This window comes from Setaria italica, chromosome IX, assembly GCF_000263155.2.
Source record: "Setaria italica strain Yugu1 chromosome IX, Setaria_italica_v2.0, whole genome shotgun sequence".
Classification (NCBI taxonomy): Eukaryota; Viridiplantae; Streptophyta; class Magnoliopsida; order Poales; family Poaceae; genus Setaria; species Setaria italica.
The window spans coordinates 314066-337371 of NC_028458.1; the positions used below are offsets into that span (position 1 = coordinate 314066).

At 43.5% G+C, this 23306-nt stretch overlaps 2 protein-coding genes and 1 long non-coding RNA gene across 4 annotated transcripts; 2 read left to right on the plus strand and 1 right to left on the minus strand.

Moving 5' to 3' along the window:
- The first annotated feature begins 45 nt into the window (after window positions 1–45).
- On the plus strand, window positions 46–1685 carry LOC111255762. The gene is made up of 2 exons (XR_002675687.1): window positions 46–187; window positions 313–1685. It is a non-coding gene; the product is annotated as an uncharacterized LOC111255762 (long non-coding RNA).
- Window positions 1686–7826: 6141 nt separating this feature from the next.
- On the minus strand, window positions 7827–12825 carry LOC101765520 (probable WRKY transcription factor 14). The gene is made up of 3 exons (XM_004980937.2): window positions 12091–12825; window positions 11016–11159; window positions 7827–8725 (listed from the first exon to the last, which is right to left on the minus strand). Exons 1-3 carry the CDS (start codon window positions 12534–12536, stop codon window positions 8197–8199), a joined length of 1119 nt encoding a protein of 372 aa, XP_004980994.1. The 5' UTR covers window positions 12537–12825; the 3' UTR covers window positions 7827–8196.
- Window positions 12826–17881: 5056 nt separating this feature from the next.
- LOC101765929 (inactive poly [ADP-ribose] polymerase RCD1) lies at window positions 17882–23306 on the plus strand. Of its 2 annotated transcripts, XM_004980939.3 has the most exons (8): window positions 17882–18235; window positions 18931–19249; window positions 19574–20808; window positions 21010–21251; window positions 21345–21421; window positions 22177–22359; window positions 22462–22557; window positions 22818–23306. In XM_004980939.3, exons 3-8 carry the CDS (start codon window positions 19736–19738, stop codon window positions 22869–22871), a joined length of 1725 nt encoding a protein of 574 aa, XP_004980996.1. In that variant the 5' UTR covers window positions 17882–18235; window positions 18931–19249; window positions 19574–19735; the 3' UTR covers window positions 22872–23306. The 2 variants fall into 2 exon arrangements, with proteins under 2 accessions (XP_004980996.1, XP_004980997.1); XM_004980940.3 differs by lacking the exon at window positions 18931–19249.

The window sequence follows — 23306 nt, forward strand, 5'->3', positions numbered from 1 at the left end:
CGCGGCGGCGCTTGCTTCCCCGGCCGGGGCATTTCAAGCACCAGCCTACTGCTTTTTCTCTATCTGTCGTCGGGAACAGTCCCCAACCACCTCACCGTGTGGACCCATCCAGATGCCTTTCCGCGTGGAGACCTTAGCGGGATCCAACGACGCCTCCTCGAGCGAGCAATCCTCTCTTCCGCTTAAGGTTCAATTATTCTTTGTGTTCCTGATTTGCTTCGATCTGATTTCTTCCCTTGACCATAAACGAATCATATATACTTCGTTGTTTGGACCTGAACACCCGTGATGGATGTGCTAATTTGGTTGCAGGAGCTGCCCTGATAAAAATCAGAGAACAATGGCCATTGTGCCGAGAAATGAGCAGCTCGGACACTATGGTCGAGATAGGTTCTTGCTTTGGTGATTGTGATCCTATTCAATATGAAATGCTTATCTTAACATCACTCAACAAACTGGCACCTGTTACTACTCTCTATTATCGGCTTTCATTTTGAATGTCACTGAAATTGTCTTGGTTTGGGGTTGATGGGTGTTTCTATTTTCTGATAACATTCTGACCCCGCCACACAGTAAAGGCAGCAAAAGAGGATGTAAAACCTGTCATTTTTTTCAGAATTTTAGAATTTTTCTTCCTCACGTGAACCTGTGATTCTTTTGTAAAACAAATCAGAGAAACTTGTCATTCTAGTTCACACGAAACCTGCCATTCTTCTTCACATGAATATGTCAAAACATCCACATGTATTTCATATAAAAAGATTACTAGTATATAATAGTTAGTACATTGTCAGGAAGAACAATCAGCTCTAAAATGGTACAAAATGTGTCATGAATCCAGCTCCAAAGTAGATTCAGTCATTCAGTTTCTAATGCATAATCAAACTCTGAATAATTGTTTGATCATATTTGCAGTCAGTAATGGGCAGAATCTTCAGAGTATCAAACATTACCTCGGAAAAAAATCAAAGAACCAAGTGTGAACCGAGAGAAACTCAAGTCTTAACTCAAGCTTCTCCATCACCACCTTGAATGGATCATTGAACCTCACGAACTCAAGGTGCAGCTTCTTCAGGCAGGGGAGTCAGGCATCATTGACACTGGTGAACAGATGAGACGCATTACGCAACGCCTTGTAAGCACTACAATGATTGACAGCCTGAGAGGCCGTGTTGGAACCATGAGCAGCATGTTGGCGGCACCTGTGCACACGGTGGAGGTGGCGCGGAGGACGAGGGGGCACCAGAGGACGAGTTGCGGCGGCAGACATGGGAGTATTGGACAGGGGGGACGCGTGCGGAGCTGTGACGGCGGTCGGCGGATGATGGGAGCCACCAGCGGACAGCTGCGGTGGTGGTTGAGGAGGACGGAGGCCACGTCGGCAGCGCCGCTGCGGGCTTCCAGTCCAGGACCACTCGTCGGCACGGCGGACGATGCAAGCGGAGTCGAACTGGCGAAGCATGCAAGCCGAGATCGCTTGGAGTTGGAGCCAAGCCGACAACGCGAGCGCGTGCGATAAGCTAGGAAACGGCACATCATCACGATCTGTTAGATGCACGGAAGTAACTTTGGGGACGGTCCCCACTGAATTTTCTTCCTTGTCATCAAGAGGGCGGATGAGGATGAAAAGTTTTGATGAGCAGTTAAGCAAGACGTCATTTTTTTATTCCCATTTGTTCTTTTTTTTTCACGCTCCCGTACTTTTTAGTCGTGTTAAAATGTGAAATATAGAAGGTCCTCAACTTTGCCTCAAGTTTTGCTTTCGGATCAAACTTGTCTCTCAACTTTCAAACTGACCAATCTAGCTCCTCAAATTTAATTTTTAGGTCGGAGCAGTGTTCGACTACATGGACTACACCATTGTACAAACCATGTAAACGTTACACGATGGGTAGCATGCAATTTAGACCATAAAACGGTATATTATACGGGTCTACGCGGCGTGTACATGGGCGAAACAGGCCGTGAGGAAAAAAACATCCTAAACAAGTGAGTAGGATGTTGTTTAGGAGAAAGAGCATGTTGTTCATGAGCCTTGCTTTAAGGATTCAATTTTAACTCATGCAAGGTGCATGCAAAACTTTTCAATAGTCATTCTCACCCGTATATATATATATATATATATATATATATATATATATATATATATATATATATATATATATATATATATATATATATATTAGGTAGAAGGGTACGAAGGAGAGAAATAGATTGAAAATAGAAGTGACTGACCAGCATGGTCCACCCTGAATGGTTGGCAAAGCGTAATAAATAAATAAATAAATAGTTACAGCTTCTGTCATGTGTCCAGTGACAAACACAACCAAAGCCAATTGCAAAAGTCCAATGTCGATATCCTCTGGGTCCAATGCAAGTTGGTTCTTCCATTGTTGTCGCATGCATCAGTTGATAACTACGACTAGCAGGTCAGGTCGCACGAACTGAATGCCAATGGGTCTCACCCATCGATGGCCGCCATGCTGGGGCGGCCCATCCCCCCGGGGAATACTAGCTCGCGCACCGGAGCCCTTGGAAGGAAGAAGGTCCAAGGACTCGCCCGGGTTATATGGGCTTTTGAATGCAGCCCAACAACGATATAACAAACTATTTCCCTCCTGTGCAAATTTAAGGTCCGTGCCCGTTTGGTACGGCTCTTCCTACCGCCAAAATGGTTTTGGCTCTCACTCTTTTTGAAAAGCAAAATTTTTTTACTTAGAAAAAAATATTTAGCAAAACGGTTTCTCCTGATAATTTTTTTTATGGATGTAAGATGTGAAACGTTTAAAATGCCCCTAGCTACCAGGAAAAAATAATGGTGGGCCTAAGTGGGCCCTAGTTAGTTTTACTCTATTCCCACCCTTCTTTCCTTTTTTTTCCACCTCCTTTATTCATTATATGTTCGGTCTATTATCTCACCCATGCAGTCTCCGCCCCCTCTCTCAGCCCCATCCATGCCACGCCATCCCGGGGTCGCCTCGCCGCTCCCCTTTCCCCATCGCGTCGCTGCTCCTTATCCCCTGAGCAAGCAATATATAGGGGGTGTTTGGGAGCACTCCACTCCACAAAAAATTGCTCCACTCCACCAACTCCGAAAATTTCGCAGCCAAACGCGTCTAGCTCCAGCAACTCCGGCTCCAGGAAAAAGGTGGAGCAGGAGGGTAGATCCATCTTTTTTTGGAGTACCTCAAGAGGTGCTCCAAAAACCCCTTGTACAGACCTCCTCGTGGAGTTGGTGGGTATTTACCCACCATTGCCACTCGTTACACAGTACCGGTTCGCGAAACATAAAAATCCCGTCGCCCGTTCCACCCGCGCGCCGGCCGCCGCCCCGTCCCACCCGCGCGCCAGCCGCCGCCCGCCGCGCCGCCCGCCGCCCGCCGCCCGACACGCCGCCTGCCGCGCCGCCCGCCACCCGCCGCGCCGCCCGACGCCCGACGCACCGCCCTGACACGCCGCCCGCCACCCGCCGCCCACCCGCCGCCCACCACGCCACCCGCCCGCCGCCCGACGCGCCACTCGCCCGACGCGCCGCCCGCCGCCCGCCGTGCCGCCCGGGGCATGCTCCCCCGCGGCGGCGCGGCCGGGGCGACCGGGGCGTCGGCCGGCCGGCGCGACCGGTGTGTAGGCCGGCCCATCTCCATCTTCTGGCAGGTGCCGCAGTACGTAGAAGAGAAGAAGAGAGGAGAGAGAGGAAGAAGAGAGGAGAAAATAGAAGAGTATGACATGTGGGTCCGTTAACAAAGGGTAAAATAGACCATTCACAACAAGTGTTCACGTTTTTGGAGCTGGAGCACTGCCATCAGCCAAACACGTGCAGGAGCTCCATATTTTTTTGGAGTTCGTGGAGTGGAGCTAGTAAAGTGTGGAGCTGGTGGAGTGGAGCTGGTTTTTCTGGAGTGGAGTGCTCCCAAACAGGCCCATAGTCTTTCGCTGCTGTTATTTGCTGACCATTTTTTGCTACAAACGCACGGTTAGCTCATTGGGATGAACCAGATCAATGCTAGAAGAGCGGTTGGATAGCACTGGTACAGAAATATTTTCACCAAACCCTCATCACCATCTGTTTCACCAACCTCTAGATGTATGCCAACAGTAATAATGCAGTACATTACTGTCGGTTTTGGAACCGTCAGTGAAAATGGTCATCAATATGAGCTGAAGTCACGAACTGGAAGTGATAATCTTTTTTAAAAACTACATAAAGATAAAAATGGTGATAAGAAAATATTTCAGACTCAAACACTCGCTTGCCACAAGATTTTTCACGTGAAGTAAGCGGATGTGCATTCTCAATCAAGGTCCCAAGCCTCGCACAACCCATCCTTATTACTACACCACACATTCTTTTTTTTGAAACTGTAGACCCGGCAGAGATTGCCGGGCTTGTATTAATTAATAGAGAAGAGAGTTACAAGGTCTAAGCTAAAAATAAATGAAAGAAAGAGAAAACAAAAAACAAAGAAAGGCTCACCCGGTTGGATTGGGACATCAACACGGGTGACCACTCAACTTAAAGCCACCACACCCGATCCGTTGGACTGTGGCGTCGACGCGGCTTTCCCACTTCACTCTCCACGGCGGCACCCACCAACATACATGCTCATTTATTTGTCGAAACCTTCAGATGTGGTCTTGTATCAACAGGGAACCGATAGAAACTACACCACACATTCCTTACCACAAATGCAAGATGTTGGTTGTTTATTAATTTTTTTGAATCTTACATGTAATATTTGGACATCAAAATATTCTCTGCTACAATGTTGTGCATCTCGTCGATTACTACAACTTTGTTGTTGACCCATTTTCATTCAAGGTTGTTTGATAGGTCTTAGAAATTATATCAAATATTTAGGCATCTAAACAATCTCAAAGAAAAATATCGTCAACTACAAAATTTTAGATTCTGTCACTCTATAATTTTGATTTTGATGTAAAGTTTGTTTTCATCCAACTTCGTACGAAAAAGATTTTTTTTTTGCGCGACCGGGTGGGTTTTCAGTTTTCACCGTCGAGTCTAGCCTCTCCCTTCTCTATGTGCCGCCCCCAACCCCTCCTCCCTGCGACATCTGCGCGCCCTCGCCACCACCGACCCTAACAGGTCGTGGGCGGCCTTCTGAACAGGTTCATTAAGGTTCGTTCTGACATGCTGTGGATCCTGGAGTACGTATATATGCATGGGTGGAGTCGTCGGAGCACCATGAATTCACTTCATCATCAGTTAAAGCTTACTGTTATCCTCACCTCTGTTCGTTTCTGCGGTATCTGATGATGATAGATGCATGGTCCACTGCTTGCAGGGTCACCAATGGCGAACTGTGAAGCTACCGACCGAGACGACGACACCGGTCGTTCTCAACAATGGCAGCTAGCGCTGGTTCGGTCGCTGCGCGCGTCGATCGATAAAGCTAGCTGCTAGCTTCTCTTCTACGATCCTCGGAACGCATGCATGCGCGTGAATCCATGCCCATGCGTGGGGATAGATGCAGGTGCTTGCGGCAGCTTTCAAGTAAAGCTACTACATACGTACTGTGCGCTGCTGACTGCTGCTGTGCGAACGAAGCTTTGCATTTGCTAGCTCCAAAACACACATACAGCTCCAAGCATGCATGCAGATGCAACCCAGCAGGTTTGTCTTCATCGCGCATCCTGATCGATCTCTGAATATATCTCTGATGGGCCTGCGCCCCCACGGGAGCAACAGCATCCATCATTACAGCGCTACAGTAGCAGTAGTGCATGGCGCGCGCCACTTGTTCTTCCTCTTCCTTCTACATTGACTGATGTATATCTCATGCACCTTTCTTGCTTCAGATGTGTATATGTATATATGATGAGGAATTCTTTCTTCAGATGAGACAGATGATGAAGGAAAAGACATGGCCACCATGCATGCAGGAGCTAGCATCGATCAGGTCTTGGGTCGCTACATACACTGGCAGTTCCCTGGACAAAAGACATGGGTCGCATGCATGCAAAGCAATGCAGTATGCACTATGCAGTGCAGTGCAGGCGAGGCAGCAGAGAGATGCCCATCCATCCATCAGACCATATCAGGCATCAGAGAAAGAGACATGCAAATGCAACGCAGTATCATCCATCTAATCACTTTCCAGCAGCGTATCTCAGTCTTCATCTTTCTTTGCCACGCCTCCTCTTGCTCATATATGCATTATATATAAATGTTATTATATTCTTTAATTGCTCGCTCAACAAGTACACGTACACATCATTCCACTTGAACAGTTGCACATTTAGCTAGCTGCTTCTCTCAGAAAAAAAAATGGCCTAGCGATCGAGCACATTCCCCTTGGTGACGACCTAGATATAGTATCTATGTAGTAGACATGGAAGACATGCATGATCTATGTGTGTGGATGGATGGATCGAGGTCAATAGGAGTACACAGTCGCTTTATTTGATTATATTTGCTGCAAGCATCATGCATGTGACGACTACTCTTGTTTATTTTCTTTTTCGAAAACTGATGAATTGTCATGCAAAAAAAACATGCATGCATCAACTTTAATCCAAAGGAACTGCTCCATGCGCTCCTGCATATATGTTGTTATCATTTTATTTTGTTTGTTTGTTTGATCTGCTGTAGGATATATGGATCATATCGGCAGTAGTCATTTTCTACAGTGACAGGTCAAGGAATCATGCATTATGGACGACAGTGCAACTGACGGCATCGGTGTAGCTCTCAGGTCAGGGAGCAGACAAATTAAAAACCACCAGTCCCGTACGTGCTCGATCGAGCTGCGAGCCGAATGAAAAATGATCGATCGAGTAGAGTAGTTGACGGGTGAACAGGGGAAAGAAGCATTGGAGTCTAGTGTGACTTACTATTTCAATCAGATCACCACCACCACTGAAGCCGCAAGCACTGTGCTCGTCTCCATGTCTTAGATCTGCTTCTCTTCTCCGTGACTTGTCACGTCGTCGTCCATGGCCGGCATCAGGGTCGTCGCGTATATACCTTTTTACTAGCTAGCTAGCTCCATGATCACTTTCACTTGGCCTGCACTGCAGATATGCATTGCTCGCACGTGTAGCCCAATCGTGACCTGGGTCTACCACAGATATGCATGTCGGTTGGCGGCCAACTCACTGCTTCATCCATCGATCTTGCCCTCAATAAGATATATTTCTGCTCACACAGTTCTCTTTATTAATTTGATGCAGCAGCAAATCGACAAACCACTATGTATATGGGACTACCAGCTGGGGCTTACTAGCTACCATTTCAAAGTACACATTATACAAATTGATCTTTATCCCAATTGAATTCCGTGCTATCATCGGATACCATATTTACAAAATAGTGTGATTGGTCAACAAAAAAGTAATGTAAAGCTCGCATATTAATATTTACGAAAATTGTACGCAACAACCTCGCATATTAATATAAATGTTCAGGGCGGCTTCTTAGTTTCCCTTAAAAAAAAGTAATGTAAAGCTATAGATAATTGAGTATCATATGCACTGTAACTAACAGGCTCAGCAATTACTAATCTTTCTGCATTATTCTCAGTTCACTTTAATTTAGAATAAGTGTTTCAGCGATGTTTTACATCAGCAATAATAAGCGACCGAACAAAATTTTCTGGAGACCATTTAAACTGTTACGTTTCTGTATGAAAATTTGGTAATTAGTAATATGGTAAGTCAGTAAATGTTATTTTGTGGGTTACAGATATATGTTTTCAAATATTTGATTAGAGGAGATTCTAGTCACCAGAAGGTGCATGGTTTACATGCCTGAACTATACGTATTATATTCATTTCTGGAATAAGAAGTCATTAAAAAACTACAGCAATAGTACTTCAGAACCATGCCAGCAAGACTCAGGTTACATCCCAAGAAAAGGCAGTCAGAATATGTGTACATATGTTTGATGTACTTTGAATTGGAACACACAACCACACAGGTGCTAGTAAAGATGATCCATGCTAATTATTAAGGGGGAAATAATGTAGATAATAAAACTATCGTAAACACATATATGTTTTTTAATTTTGTAAATATATCTTAGCTTTGAATTAATCATAAGCACAGAGATATATTATTCTGTCACACCAATTAATTAAGTAAAACATGTGCATACTTAGCTTGTAACCTATTTTTCATCAAACATATGTGCCATATATTATTGTAGCCTTCCTTATACCTTGGGCCTGCTTGATCGATTAGAACTTGTGCCACTCGTAACTCACTCCCCTAGAGTAGATGTTTGCACTTGCAGGATTACTAGGCTCCAATTCCTCCAGCTCCGCGAAAACCTCATCTGCAGTTTGGATGCTATTGCAACTCATCGGCTGATGCATCGCAACATCCTCATCATCATCAAGAGCACCTATGGTATAGGCAACATACCCAGCTGCATTAGCTTCCATCATGTCTGTCGTCTGCTGGCACTCGAGGTTGTTGCCACTGGAGACCGCATTATGCTCGGAGTAATAGTTGGCGTTGTTCTTCGATGGCGGTGATGGCGATGGAGTTATCGGACCAACGTCCCTGTAGCTGTTCTTCTTCTTGCAGTTGGTGGACGTGTGAGTATGAGGGCGGGAGTATCCAGCAAGCACATTTCGTTGCATTGGCCAAGGGTGGTTGTGCTCTGCTGTGTAGGTGATCACGAGCATGTTCGGGTCACTGCGGCTGCGCTCTACTTGCTTCCTCGCCATACATCCCTTGGAGCTGCTGCACCTATAGTAACCTCTGCAGAAATATATAAATAAATAAATGTGAGTATATCACTTAATCGCAGCCATTGGCTAGTGAAAAATACTGTAGATAAGCCTGGTTTTCCATTGACTTATTAATGAATATTGGGAAAATGATTGACTATTTCATTTTTCAAATAATATACATAAATAACTGTATCAAATTCCATAAATTAGCACACCGTATTTCAGATTTGAAAGAATGTATATATATAACTAATCATATAAGATTCCATCCATAAATTAGCACACCACCGTATTTCAGATTTGAAAGAATGTATAGAACTAATCATATAAGATTCCATAAATTAGCACACAATTATTTGCGCTTATGCATTAGAGTCCATGAGACATTAATGGCACGGTATAGATGAAAAGTGTATCTCAACTGGTGGTATAGATGAGCTATATCGATCTGTGGATGTGTGGAAAACTTTTCAAAAAGGCCAGTTTATAGGCCGGCATAATATAATGCAGATATCATGCAAACACCACTAGTCTAGATAATTGGTACACCTACACTACTTTTTAGTGTCGTTAATTGAAGATATTGTAACATTTTCTGTATTTGGATGTCTGTCATACCTCTGCGAAAATGCAGAATAGTATTATAGTGAAGGAAAAATTAAAAGTGTAAGCGCATGCATATTTGACTTCTGAAACAACCACACCAAACTTATGGAATGCCTATGTGCAAATAAATTTATTAGCTAGTGTAAATCCACTTCACTGTAATGATGATCCATTTGAAATTTCAACTAGGTTGAATACTAAAAACAAACACATGGCCTAGCAGGTCTTTGATGAAAAATATTTTTGTCATAAACTAGGTTAAAATAAACTATAACAAACAAGTTTGAATGTATGGATCATCCAACTTTTGACCCGGCCGGAACAGTTTAGCACTTTAACCTTTTATAGGCAGTGTATATAGAAGTAGTAATGGAACAGTTTATCATGTAGTACAAGAAACATTAAGGGAACAATGTACAATCTTCAGAAGAAAATAGAAAATATTGGCAGCTAAAGAAAGAGCTTTCTGGTTATCCTTGATTTCAGCTAAAGAGAATGACCCCTCTAGAAGAAAGAAATTTTTGTCCTTAGTTTTTAGACATTTTGCTATAAACCATTTCTTATAAATTAAATAGGGACAAATTAAGTACATCTGACGCATGCGATCATCTTGTGAAATATTACCATATCCACATGCTTTATACAATTTGACAAATTGGAAGTGAACTAAGGCACCCAAATAGAGACAGAGAATATAATTGTATTGTATTATTATTAGACCTGTGAAGTTATCTTCTCTTCCATGCATATTAATTAGCGAATTGGACATCAGGCCACAAAACTTTGACTGATATTTTTACTTGATTATTAGCACCACAAGTTATATTAATTAGTTCAGTATTGAACTTGCATAATTCTGTCTCAATTTGGTACATGTACTTATGCAATTATTGGATGGATGCAATTGATCAAAAGAACAATGGTAATGAAATCAACAAAGGTTGTAGATTGCTATCTTATTATTTTTAGGATTTTCTCAGTTTTACTTGAAGCCCGTGCAAATATCATGTACATCTGGATTGCCTACTCACTCTTACCATGACAGGTTAATGATCAATCTGCTAACTGAGGATGTTAGTTGATCTGGATATAGACATTAGTGTGAACTATATATATAACCATACTAGATTTTTTATACATATAACCACTTATATTTATATAGATGATAATATCCTTCATAAATATTTTTCCCTTGACATATAAATAGTTCTTCATGATTGGATTTTGTTAGTATATAGTTGTAAAAGTAGTAGCATTAAATAAGGATTAGAGACCATATGTCAATGTTTTTAAATGGCAAGTAAATCAGACCAAGACGGAGCTGTGAATATACTTTTCTGAAGCTATATTTCTAGATAAATGCATATTTTCTGGACCAATTAGAAGTCCTAATATAATCAAGGAATATTGGAGCTGCCAGCTCCTATCTAAGATGACCATGCATGGTTTGTTGTTGCTCTTGCCTTGTGTAGCGCATATACCTGCACATATGAGCAGTGGATGTCAATGAAATGGACCCAACATTATATTAGATTCACATCTTTACACCTGTGCAACATAAAGACCGCAATCCTTTTCGGAGAAAAAGAAGGCTATATGGGATGTAATTAACAGAGCCGAAGAAACAAGTCTGATGGTGATAAGTATTAATTAATTCGATCATTAAGCTCTTTACCCGAAATAAAATTCGAAAAGAGAAATAATGTGGACACCTTGGGTAAGGAGAGCCCTTGATGGGTTTCTGGCCGTATTTTCTCCACGCCCAAAGATCAGAAGGAATCACCTCTCCTCCTCCTGGTCGGCTGCTCGTTGGCGGCAGGGCAGGAATACACACCACCCTCTTCACCTCATTCTTTCTGCTCCATGTACGTGTATATATATATATGTATACATGCAGAATGTTCTGAAATTAGTTCTGGATCATGTAGGAATAATATATGTAGGGACAAAAATGATTGATGCGAAAAATGTATGTACATGTATATCAACTAGATTTCATCTCCAAGATTGTAATGCATATCTGAACCACACGAGAGCCAAAAGGAAACTGACTCTGGTCGTCGATTTGACAAACATGACTTAGAGATGAACACATAACCTGGCTAATTATGGTAAGCTAATTATTATGGTACCTGCTAACTCTCTGGAGCGAGCCTCTCTCTCAGAAAAAAAGGGGGGAAAAGGAAGGAATAAACCTTTTTGCATGCAGAAGAGATAAATAAAACATTTCAACCAGCATGCATATGCATCAAATGACAAAGAATCAATTCAAGTCAACTAGCTAGCTTATTCATACAGAGAAGAATGACTAATAATGCAAATTAATCCCCAATAAGAAACAAGGCTTCATGGAGTTTCTCTCAGAGACTAAATAAAGGCTTTGATGCAGCTGTCCCATTTTATTAAAATGAGCAGTCCAAATTAGTTTTTAGTTACATCCATCCCCAAAGCATTTGGCTGATAGCCACAGCTAACCAAATTAATAAACTGGCCTGTCTCTATCCAACAACTGCAGTTGAAAACCCTCATGAAGTTGATCTCTTTAAGGGTACTGCAACGATGTGCGCAAATCAGAGTGGCCGCGAAAAAAAAAAGACATGAATTAACAAGAAGTAATCGTAGAAACGGCAAGGGGAATGAATAAGGGATTGGGTAAAGGGAGGGGAGGCGAGATCTTAGTCGAAGGATTATATATGCATCGAGGAAGAAGAGGAAGGAAGAAGGCAATTGTTAATCCGTCCCAGCAAAGAAAGGCGGCACAGGAGAAGATATAGCTAGCTAGCTGACCTCTTCATGATTTGATGAGCAGCTGGAGAGATCCTCATGGCCTCGTCTCCGTCGACATCGGTGGCAGCACCAGCCATCGCCACGTCGCGGGCGTAGCAGGCGTGCTGGGAGATCTGGAGCGCCAGCTGATGCTGCGGCGGCAGCCAGTGCCCGCCGCGCGGTGGCGCCGTCGCAGGCGACGACGGCAGGTACGGATCGAACATGACCGCGTCGCTGCAAGCAGGCCGTGGCTCCTCGTCGTAAGAAGGGACCATGATCTGGCCGGCGGCCATTGCAGCAGCAGACGACGACATGTGATCTGCTGCAGCAAGAGATGAGGGAGGGGGTGGCCGCCGGGGGTGACTCGTTGAAGGCGGCGCTGCGGCCATTATTGCACCTGCACGGGCGACGACGTCGGCGAGGTCGCCTTGAGCAGTGCCGGCGACGACGGGCGCCTCCATGTCCATAGTGGCGCGCTCACTCTTTCTACTTTCCACTACCGGCCGGCTAGCCGCTGGCTCTACTAGCTAGCTAGCAAGGTACCCTACAGGCCGGGCGCTGGAGCTAGCAGTGAATGGAGACACACAGTCACACACACTGCTGGATGCTAGAGATTATTTCTCCCATATCATGAGCTAGAAGTGAGCATAAGAATGAAGAAGGCCGGCCGGCCGGGAGAGACGATGATAAATGGACGATGGGATGTTTTTAGATAGATTCTAGTAAGATCTAGTGTGTGCGTGCGTCGTTTCAGCCACAGGCTGAGGTGAGACGACCAAGCGATCTGTATTTATTTGGGCACCGGCTACAGCTCCCGCCGCTGTTCATACCAACTGTGGCCCGCCCAGCTCGGATCGATGTGCAGCAAGGACAACCAAGAAAGAGAGCTAGCCTTAGGGCGTGTTTGGCCGGTAGTCGCAGTTTGCCTAACCTTGGGCGACGCCATGGCTGTGGCGCGCAAATGAACTGTACGTGTAGAGCTGTGGCGCGCCCCATTTAAGTAACCAAGCACCCCCTCGAGCCTTTGCCTTCCAGCCATCCATCTCCCCTGCTAGCTAGCATGATCGAGTACTCCTTTGGTGATGGAAAGAGGCGGAAGAAAACGACAAGGGGACAGGGACATGGTGGCACTTATGAGAGAGAGAGAGAGAAAGCGCAAGCGCGCAGTATTTGTTGGCTTGGCTGCTTCATCAGCTAGCGCAGATCAGCTCGGTCCCTCTCTTCCATCCCCCACCTTTTTCTTTTGGTTGCGTCTATTGCGATAACGTTTTGGCTATAATAGCTTCCACATAAATGCGCAATAATATCGATAGCTAAGTTTAGGGTATACCTGTGCTAGTTCGGACGACTTCAATTCAAAGATCATGGCATGTGGATTAAGATAGGGAATTAAGCCCTTCATGATCGATCCTGGATCAATTAGTACCTACTTAACCTTGTTTACAGTTGAACAATTGACATTCCTTTAATGGGGGTGATCAGGTAATACTACTACTTTAATTTGCTATATATCATCCCATGGTAGGTTAGAAAAAGGTTGAAATGAAAAATGAAAATTTGAAGGGCTTGCAGCAAGGTCGTCTTTCCTTATTTTTGTTCATAAAACGTGATTGGACAAATGTGTGAAAATCTCATGCAAAAAAAGAACAGAAATTGTTTATCTTTGAGCATGCGTATGTCATGAATTTCATATACAACTGAACTAACTAATTTTGTATTATCAATTGTCCTTGCGAACTATTTATGACACAAACTATTGAATTGCAAAAATTAACATTTTTTTTTGACAATGAGGCCGTTCCCATGTCCATTACATCAAAACAGAAAATACGAAGTTCAGGTTCAGAGAACCAAGGTAGGCAACTTCTCTGAATCAAGCTAATAATAGCCTAAGCAACTATCCAAATTAACATGTGCATATGTATATTTAGATTAAGTAACCTACATGACATTACATTTATTTTTTGACAAGAAACACAAAGCACAATTCAAACTATTCCCTCTAAACCTTAAACTTCTATGCTTGGACAGATAAGAGACTTTGGGCTATTTAGGTAGTTAAGTTTTTTTTATCTCAATTAGAAGCCAAAAGATTCCCGATCGATTCATATGTCAAACCATACATAGAAGAGTACTCCTTTAACCACGTTGTGAATCCGCACGAGGATTAATTACTACAAAGATCAATCGTAGCAAAATCACTAATTTCTATTTCAAAGTTGCATATATAGGGAATTGCAATGTATGTATGTATTTAAGTCTTTCATTCTTCTTTATTAATAACGTAGGCCGTCAATTAATTAACCTTTCGACTTTCCTTCAAAAAAAAAATCATAGCCTCTCCTATCCTAGTCTTACCATGCAAATTTTCTTGATCAATCAATGAGAGGTTGGTTGTTGATGCCTTGATGGATTTGAAGACTACTAACGAACTCATCTTGTTGTCCGGTACGGTATATAAGCAGATCCATCAAGGATTCAATTATGATGTGCCTCTAATAAGTCCATTGTAATAAGTCCATTGTACTAGTACTCTCTCTCTCAATAGAGGGGGTGTTTGGATACCACCCGCTAAAGTTTAGCACCTGTCACATCGGATGTTTGATACTAATTAGGTTTATTAAATATAGACTAATTACAAAATTAATTGCACAGATAGAGTCTAATTCGCGAGATGAATCTATTAAGCCTAATTAGTCCATGATTTGACAATGTGGTGTTACAGTAACCATTTGCTAATGATAGATTGATTAGGCTTAATAGATTCGTCTCGCGAATTAGCCTAGAGGTTCTGCAATTAGTTTTATAATTCTCATATTTAATCCTCCTAATTAGCATCCGAACATTCGATGTGACACTGCTAAAGTTTAGCACCCAGTATCCAAACACCCCCTCAACCGAATGTTACTGTATCCATGTATTTAAGAGAGAAGAGTATGTAGCTAGTGTGATAAAAAAATACTTTTGATTAACTTTATTATTTGTCTTCCTTAAATACTTTTTTTGAAACTATCTTCCGTAAATACTAGTCAACAAAGATCGTATCAGTATCAAAGTGACTATAGCTAGTGTGGTAAAAAAGAAGAAGAAGAGGTGATTGTGATTCTCTCCATCTCGGATGGGCAAGCCACGATGAAAAGCAGTCAGTGGTCCGATGTGACCGATCAAGCGACAAAGGAACTGGCACGGTAAGAGAGCGTACATTACAGCCAATCACCAATGCTTGCGCCAGTGCTCTCTCTCTCTCTCATGCAGTAGTCATGCACTCATGCGCATCTCTTTCTCTCTCTGCAGCTCTGCTACTCTGCTGCATGCCTGCATTTCTTTCTCTCTCAATCTCTGTGGGTTTTGCAGGAGCATCAGTCAAGCAAAGCATGCAGCCTTTTGACGGATTTGCCGTGAAAACAAACAAAATCCCACTGCATATGTCTACGGACGAATCCAATATGGCCCTCTCCGGTGAACGAAGTGGCAGTTCGCTCGATCGTTTACGGTTTCTCCGAGCCGTGCTAATTTTATTTTTTTTATTTTTTTGACGTGTATGGCATGTTGGTTGCTAGCCATACTTGGCAAGTTATAAAAAATATGGTTAAGAAATTTGAAGGCACACTTTGACATGCCAAACAAAATCTGCTACATTTTTTTATCCCTATGATACGTGTAGCCCAATGAATTTGCCAAATGTTAATTGCCCAACCAAACACTTGCCAACTTGGTGAAGTGTGACTAGGAACCAAATTTAGCTTTCCAGATGAAAGAATATGTGAAGTAATAGATTGGATTGATTGAGAGATAGTAGTATACAATATATAGGGGTGAGGAGATCGTAGGCTTATAGAAATATAGCTGGATACGATCTCCTCATATTTCTAAGCAATCCTAATCAGGGTCGGCTGGGCTCTAAGCCCAAGGCGCAGGGCCCTATACACATACACCAAAAATACATTCTAACATGCCCCCGTAGTTGTATCGTCGTATGAACGAACGTTAAGACTGGACTGAAACTTCGAGAAGACCAAAGAAGGTAGCCCCTTAGTGAAGACGTTGGCGAATTGGGATGTCGTCGGGACACGGAGAACACACAAACGTCGCCAAGAGCAACGCGCTCCCTGACAAAGTGAAGATCAATCTCCACGTGCTTGGTGCGCTGATGCTGAACTGGGTTGGAGGACATGTAGACTGTACTAATGTTGTCACAATACACCAAAGTAGCCTGCCGCAGAGGAGCGCGCAGCTCGCCCAAAAGTTGTCGCAGCGAAGTCGCCTTAGCAACAGCATTAGCAATAGTACGATACTCAACCTCAGCACTGGAATGGGAGATGGTGCTCTGACGCTTCGAAGACCAGGAGATAAGGTTGTCACCAAGGAACACAACATAGCCCGATGTAGACTTGCGTGTAGCAGGGCAACCAGCCCAATCAACATCAGAATAAACCACTAGATCCAACTGAGAAGAGGGGCATAGAAGCAGATCAAGATGTAATGTGCCACGAATATACCGAAGAATGTGTTTCAGGGCAGCAAGATGTGATTTTCTGGGATCATGCATGTGAAGGCAGACCTGTTGAATGGCGTAACCAATGTCGGGTCGAGTGAAAGTGAGGTACTGGAGTGCTCCTACCAGGTTGTGGAAATTCGTAGAATTGTTGAGAGGCGCGTCATCGGAGGAGAGTTTTGGATTCACATCCAATAGAGTGCTGAAAGGCTTACAATCAGCCATCCCCGCACGATCATATACTGCCACTGTGAGAGAAGGAGACCATCACCAACACGCGAAACGTGCATTTCCAGAAATATCTAGAGCGTCATCGTGCTGAAGTTGGAGTCAAAATATCTGAAGCGCCAGATATTTGCTTTCCTTTACATCTTTTCTTTCATCAACTCTATCTCTCCCCATCCCTCTCTCCCATGTAGCGTTCAGCCTCTCCTACCCTGACCTCCAATGCCTCTTGTCGTGGCGTCCCACCACTAGATCCGCGCGCTACTATCTGGGCATGCTAACATGGCACTATATCATGGTGACGTGGGCACAACCAATCCGCGCGAGAGAGAGAGAGATTATTGCATTTAGAATTCATCAGATATAAGGTAAAGACTGTCGATCCACATGTTCGATGTAGATGCAAGCAAAGGCAATCATATGCGTTGGAGCGATGGGAGGAGTGATGAGCAAGGAGCGTGGCCGTACGTACGTGGCGACGGGGGCGCCGCAGCCTTCCTGCAGGTGGACTGTCGGCTGGCCGATCTTCGATGGAGATGGCAGCGGCCGGATAGCCCGTCGTCGGAGAAGACCATGGCCACGGCGCGGCGGCGATCCTTCTGCACAAAAGAGAGGCTGTCCTTGTGGGCCTGATGGCCCTGTTGTCCCTTGCTGCTGCTGTCTGGGTAGGTGGGCCGACAGACATCAGTCAGTGTGGTGGATTCTGTGGATGCGGTCCGGCCCAACAGACGGATTCCTTTCTTTGCTTTCTTTTTTTTGGAAAGAAGAGAGAGAAGGAAACAAAGAAAAAAAAAAGTAAGCCGCTGCAACAAGAAAGGGAAAGGAAGGCGAGGACAGGAGAGGAGACCCACCACGTCAGCGATGGAGACCTTCCGGGAAGCGGTCGGTGCGCCAAGTCCACGCCCCCCTCCCCAAGAAACCAAAACCAAACCAAGGACCTCACCCGGAATGCCCTCGCGCACCCCGTTCCCACCTCCGGACCCATCTTCGCCGTCCGATCTCGCCCACAGGATGGAACCGACGGCCCGATCACCGCCCGCCCCTGTCGGCCAGCGCTACATGTACCCGCTCCCGCACCCCGGAGGATGCCGCCTCGCTCTCCCCTCTCCTCTCGCCCACCGGAAAGGGAAAGCCGGAGCCCGACCCACAGGAAGGAAGCCCGAGGAGGAGTTGGAGGAGGACGACGCCGCGGCAGCAGCAGCAGCAGCAGCGTGCGCCCGCCCCTCGATTCACTGATTGATTAAAAGCCTCGGGCTTTATCTTATCTATCCATCCATCATAGCCTGCGCTCTGCTTGCCTGTCCTTCCTTCTCCCGATCTACTTAATTTGCCCGGCCCGACTGAAGAATTGTTGCAATCCATATCATACATAGCTAAGCTACCCACTGTTGCTTCACTAGAAGTCTCTACCCAATCTGCCGCCGTGGGGGCGATGAACTACCACTGGTACTGTTGCTTCTACACTCCTACTACTCCTCCCGGATTACAATTCCTGCTTGCTTTCCGATCCCCTTTAATTCTGTGCCTGTATGTGCTCCGATTTAGCTTCATCTGCAGTTTATCATGTGCTCTGATCAATTCCCTTTTGGAATTCGGGGTTGGATTTAGTGTTTAATCTAGTCACAGACAGAAATGATGTTTAATTCATTCATCATAGAAGCGACGGTGTTTTAATTTCGTGTTCACATGTACTACTTGTATACCTTCTACAGTTTGTGCTGCTAGTACTGTAGTGCCTTTCCCTGCCATGCGTCTGCTGTCTCTTAGGTAGGATGATGAATAGAATCCTAGAGCAATTTCTTTTGGTTTAGTGACACAATACGAAAGCAATCCCTGCCCCCAGTGCTTCCATCATGATTGTGCGTGTTATTCCTTTGTCATCCTAGGCACAGCTCTAGCAGTTGCCACAAGTGATTTTACCACAATACCATATTGTTCATACTGTTAAGTGCACAAGTGATTTTACCATAACTACTAGTGTCAATCAACCGTGGGAGGGAGTCTGCTCAGTGCGTGGGAGGGAGTCATGTCTCGCGTAATCAGCAAAGTAATGTCGTACAAATGCTAGACAAGTATCGGAAAGTCAATTTGTTTGATGTTGCAGTTTTTGCATAATGAGCATAACGAGCTTTGCACATCAGGGCCTCAGGGGTCATCATGTATCTATATATTTGAGGTTCGTGCGGGGACATGGCAATGGAACTTGTTCTTGGGGTGCTGCTGCGGCTGCAATTTCTTTGTCCCAGGCAATGGCCACAGAGAAGAGCAAAAGATAAGGTGGCTGTTTTAAACACGGACATGCTGATAATGCTTGCTGCGGCAGCCTCGGTTTCTCTCTGTTATTATCTGCTGCTGCCTCGTTGTGGCTGCAAACCTGCACCGGCTACCAGCCATACCTGGAGCAGCAGTGTCCAGAGAGATGGTTTCAAGTACACACAACACAATTCTACTCTGCGAGGGGTAAAGAATCACTCTGGCAGAGTTGTTTACTAATTGCGTTCAATTTGCAACCAAGAAAACTCCCTGGATTGAATTAATCATTGACAACTTTAAATATTAAATAATATGGGAATTGGAAAGGGCCTTTAACTTGGGAAGGAATAAAATAGTAGCAATGTGTCAACAGGGAAATTTTTGAAGTTAACTCATGCATTTTATGTCCTGTTATCATAAATGAATATGTTTACCATAATAGTTTCATTTTTTTTCCTCCACTTGTGCTCTACATTTGTCTATTTCATTCATTTTAATTCCTTTCTTTCTCTTTTTCCATTTTGGTCTCAGGTCCATTTCACTTTCCGTTTTGGATAGTGTGGCTCGTTTTGGAGTTGATTTTATGCTAACAGAGTCTAGGTGTCAATAGTTAGAATTTACTAACTGGTTTGACTTGGTAGTGTACATCTGTAAAGAAAATTACCTGGTTTGGGTTGAGTCAGTGTAAAAGAAATGGAACAGAGGAACGTACTGGCATTGGGTAAACATGTGCTCAAAGCTACTGATCGCAAGCGAAAGCGTGAAACTGCTCAGGAGCACGCTGAGGGCAATGATGCGATGGTGTTGTCTCAGCATGATCCAAGGAAACACCTTGTGAGATCTGATGACAGAGCTCAATTTAAGAAGTCTAAAGTGGCTTCCTGTGGGATTGGAGGTATATTGGAGTCGTATTGGAACTTTAAGAGAAGTGGGCTGCCTGTGCGTGTGCTTTTCTACCAACACGGTGACTGGAGTGATTTTCCAGAGGATGTTGTCAATCTAGCACAACGTGAATTCCAATTGAAGAGGCCAATTACTACTGCAGTGTTCCAGAACAAGCACATCCTGTTGGATTTCATTCATATGATTTGCGTAGATTATGAGATGACCATAAACAAACCACTAGCATGGGTTGATGATCATGGCAAAGACTTCTTTCCAGATTTATCTTCTGGATTGTACATGTCTAAACCATCTCAGCATGAGAAAGGTGAAGCTGTTGAGCGTGCTGGGATGTCTACAAGTGTAGCTGAAAGCTCAAGTTCAGTATCCATTGGTGAAGTAGTATCTCATGGTAAGAGGATCAACAATATTGCGGAGGACAACCTGGAAGCACATAATAAACTTGATGAAGCTATTGGTGAAAACAAATCAGGTCCTTCAGTCCATTTGAATGAACATTCTAGTGGAATCATACAAACTGCTACAGGCAAGCGAAGCAATGGTCCGCGTGTTGATTCAGCTGTGCGGAATTTGTTACTTCAAGGATTAGGCCACCCTTTTAAAGAAAAAGATATTATTGGTATCTACAGAACACCACTGCTAGATCAGCATGGGCAAGTTCGTTCTGGTCTTTTCCAGGAGGAGGTAGAAGTGGCCAAAAGTCGTCGTGGGAACGCAAATGTGCGTTATGCTTGGCTTCCTTGCTCGAGAGGTACTATGGAGGAGATGATGATGCGAGGTGCTCTGGAAATTGCTAAACCGCAGCATGGCCACACGCATGGTGTTGGAACTTGTCTTGCTCCAGCAAACTGCTCAAATTCATGGTAATTTTTTTTCTGTTCAGGATTAGTATGTGCTCTTAGTCCTATATGCCACACTAACCTCTTTTGTTGTCTTTGCATCTTCAGTTCTCCCTTTCATATATTTCTTCATTGCAACTACTAGTTTAGAACTTTACCTTTGTTCAATTCTCTTACTTTGAGGAAATAATGCTTCTCGTAGTCTTACTTGAAGTTTATTTACAGTGCCCGCTATTCAGATTTTCATGAAGATGGCGTCATCAGAATGATGTTGTGCCGTGTAATAATGGGTAATGTTGAGGTTGTTTTGCCTGGATCAAAGCAATTCCAGCCAAGCAATGAAAATTTTGATAGTGGCGTGGATGATCTTCAAAATCCTAAGCATTATATCATATGGGATGCTAATGTGCATAAACAGATATATGCTGAATATGCTGTTATTGTCAAAGTACCTCCCACGATCAATGGTACTACTTTGTGGATCTTTTTTTTTCCTCTCTCTCTACCATTTTCCTTCTGTGTTATTAGTTACCCAAAGACGATTTATTTGGTAACTGCAGAATACTTAGTCTCGAAGGATAGCATGTCCAACATATCTGAGATCACAAGTTCTGGTTCTACAGACAATCTAACAAAGGTATGCTTCTTCAGATTCAGCTTGTGTGATATTGTTTGTAGCTGTATCATCCTGTATATGTACTGACACATGTATGCCTAATATATGTTTGTGTTGCATGCTACCCATTTCGTAGCGAATGCATTGATGTATAACATGATTTAGTGTAAAAGGATGTGAGCCTATCAAATATCATTTGCTATTTTATTGCCAAATAATGACCCAGATTTAAATAGGTTGACATTTATTAACCTTCTTGCAGCTAAATCTTCAACCTAATCATGTAGTTACCATGTCTACTTGTCAAATTCTTTATTTCCGATAGTGCTCTACATAAATGAAAATGAATGCCATAATTTGCTAAAGTTTTATTGCAAGTAAGAAATTTAGGAACATGGAAGGGCACATTTTCTGAGTAGGAAATGGAATGTATGTCGCTCATCTAGTCCTTCAAAAATTGGAATGTGTTATAAACTAAAATTTAATATTTCACAAAAGAAACATGTGCTTGTTCTGTGTTTTCTGGTTTTAATCATATTGTTTGGTTGTAAATGAGAACTGTTGGAATGATTGATGCACTTTTGGCCCAACTCCCCTGTATTACTGTGTTTACTGAAATTAGGAACTGATGTCATCAATTATGTTCTCCACAAAGCTGATATATAGTTGAATAGGTGACCATCTAAGTGTCGAGCTTACCTGAAATGTAGTTTTAATTTGGCAATTCCCTTGTAACTTCCAGCTTTGTCATTTTCATCCTTGTTTGCTTGGATCAGGGGGGACCTAGGTTGCCAGTCATGGCGCCTTCACCTGTTGAACAAGAAGCACCTAAGTTGGGACATGCTCCAAGGGCTCCCTCCTCACCATGGATGCCCTTTTCGATGCTTTTTGCTGCCATTTCCACAAAAGTGCCTCGTTCCGACATGGATTTGGTCATCAGATACTATGAAGAATTTAAGGTTGTAAATTTTCGTTTTCTCCATTTTGAGGTTTCTGGTTGCATTCAAAATATGCGTAGCGTCATACTAACCGTGGCGTGCCTTGTATAATTTGCAAAACAGAGGAAAAAGATAAGCAGGAGCGACTTGGTGATACGGATGAGGCAAATAGTTGGTGACCAGATACTGGTTTCTACAGTAATGAGGCTTCAGCAGAAGGTATATTTCTTTCCTTTGGTTCTGGTGATGTTTGGCATGATATGTATACTGTTTCAAATATTTTTCATCTTGAATGAAGCTTGTTATGCACGTGCAATCAAGTTTCGAGAAAGTAACAAAAAATTATATATTAGTGTCACGGTGTCAGTGTTCCCCAAGGACCCCTAGTATAATCTAATAATGGTTACAGCCTTGATTGATTGATGCATGTTGAATTGTTAGTAGAAGGATGCTGACTAGGGCAATTGTGGCTTTTGCAGTTTCCACCGATGGCAGCAGCTGGGCTACCAAGAGCACTCGGAAGGAGGGAGTGAGATTACAGTTGTTTAAGCCTTATATCTGGAGGAATAACGTACACAGATGCTTTGTCGACATCACAACGCATGGAGTCGAAAGGAGGGCGGGTACTGTTGTAGTAGTAGTAGTAATATCAGACTAAAGTTATTTAGGCCTTGACAAATTAAAACTCAAATAATTTTTATAGTAGCCTATTTCGGTTGCCTCTGTGGAATCCAGCCCGCAATCTGCCCTAGTTCTGTACTCTCCCTTTTATACATTCTTTCATGATCTGCTTGATCTGCTTTTACTTTTTTTTTTTAAAAAAAAATCTCTCTTAGCAGCTGTTGCCTGGTGTTGTAGTGCCTGGAGGCAACACTCATCATCTTATGTAATCTGTAAATGCACAGCTTTATGTGCCCCGTTCCCATCCGGCCATCCCATGTATGTATAGCACAAGAAATCAAATGTGA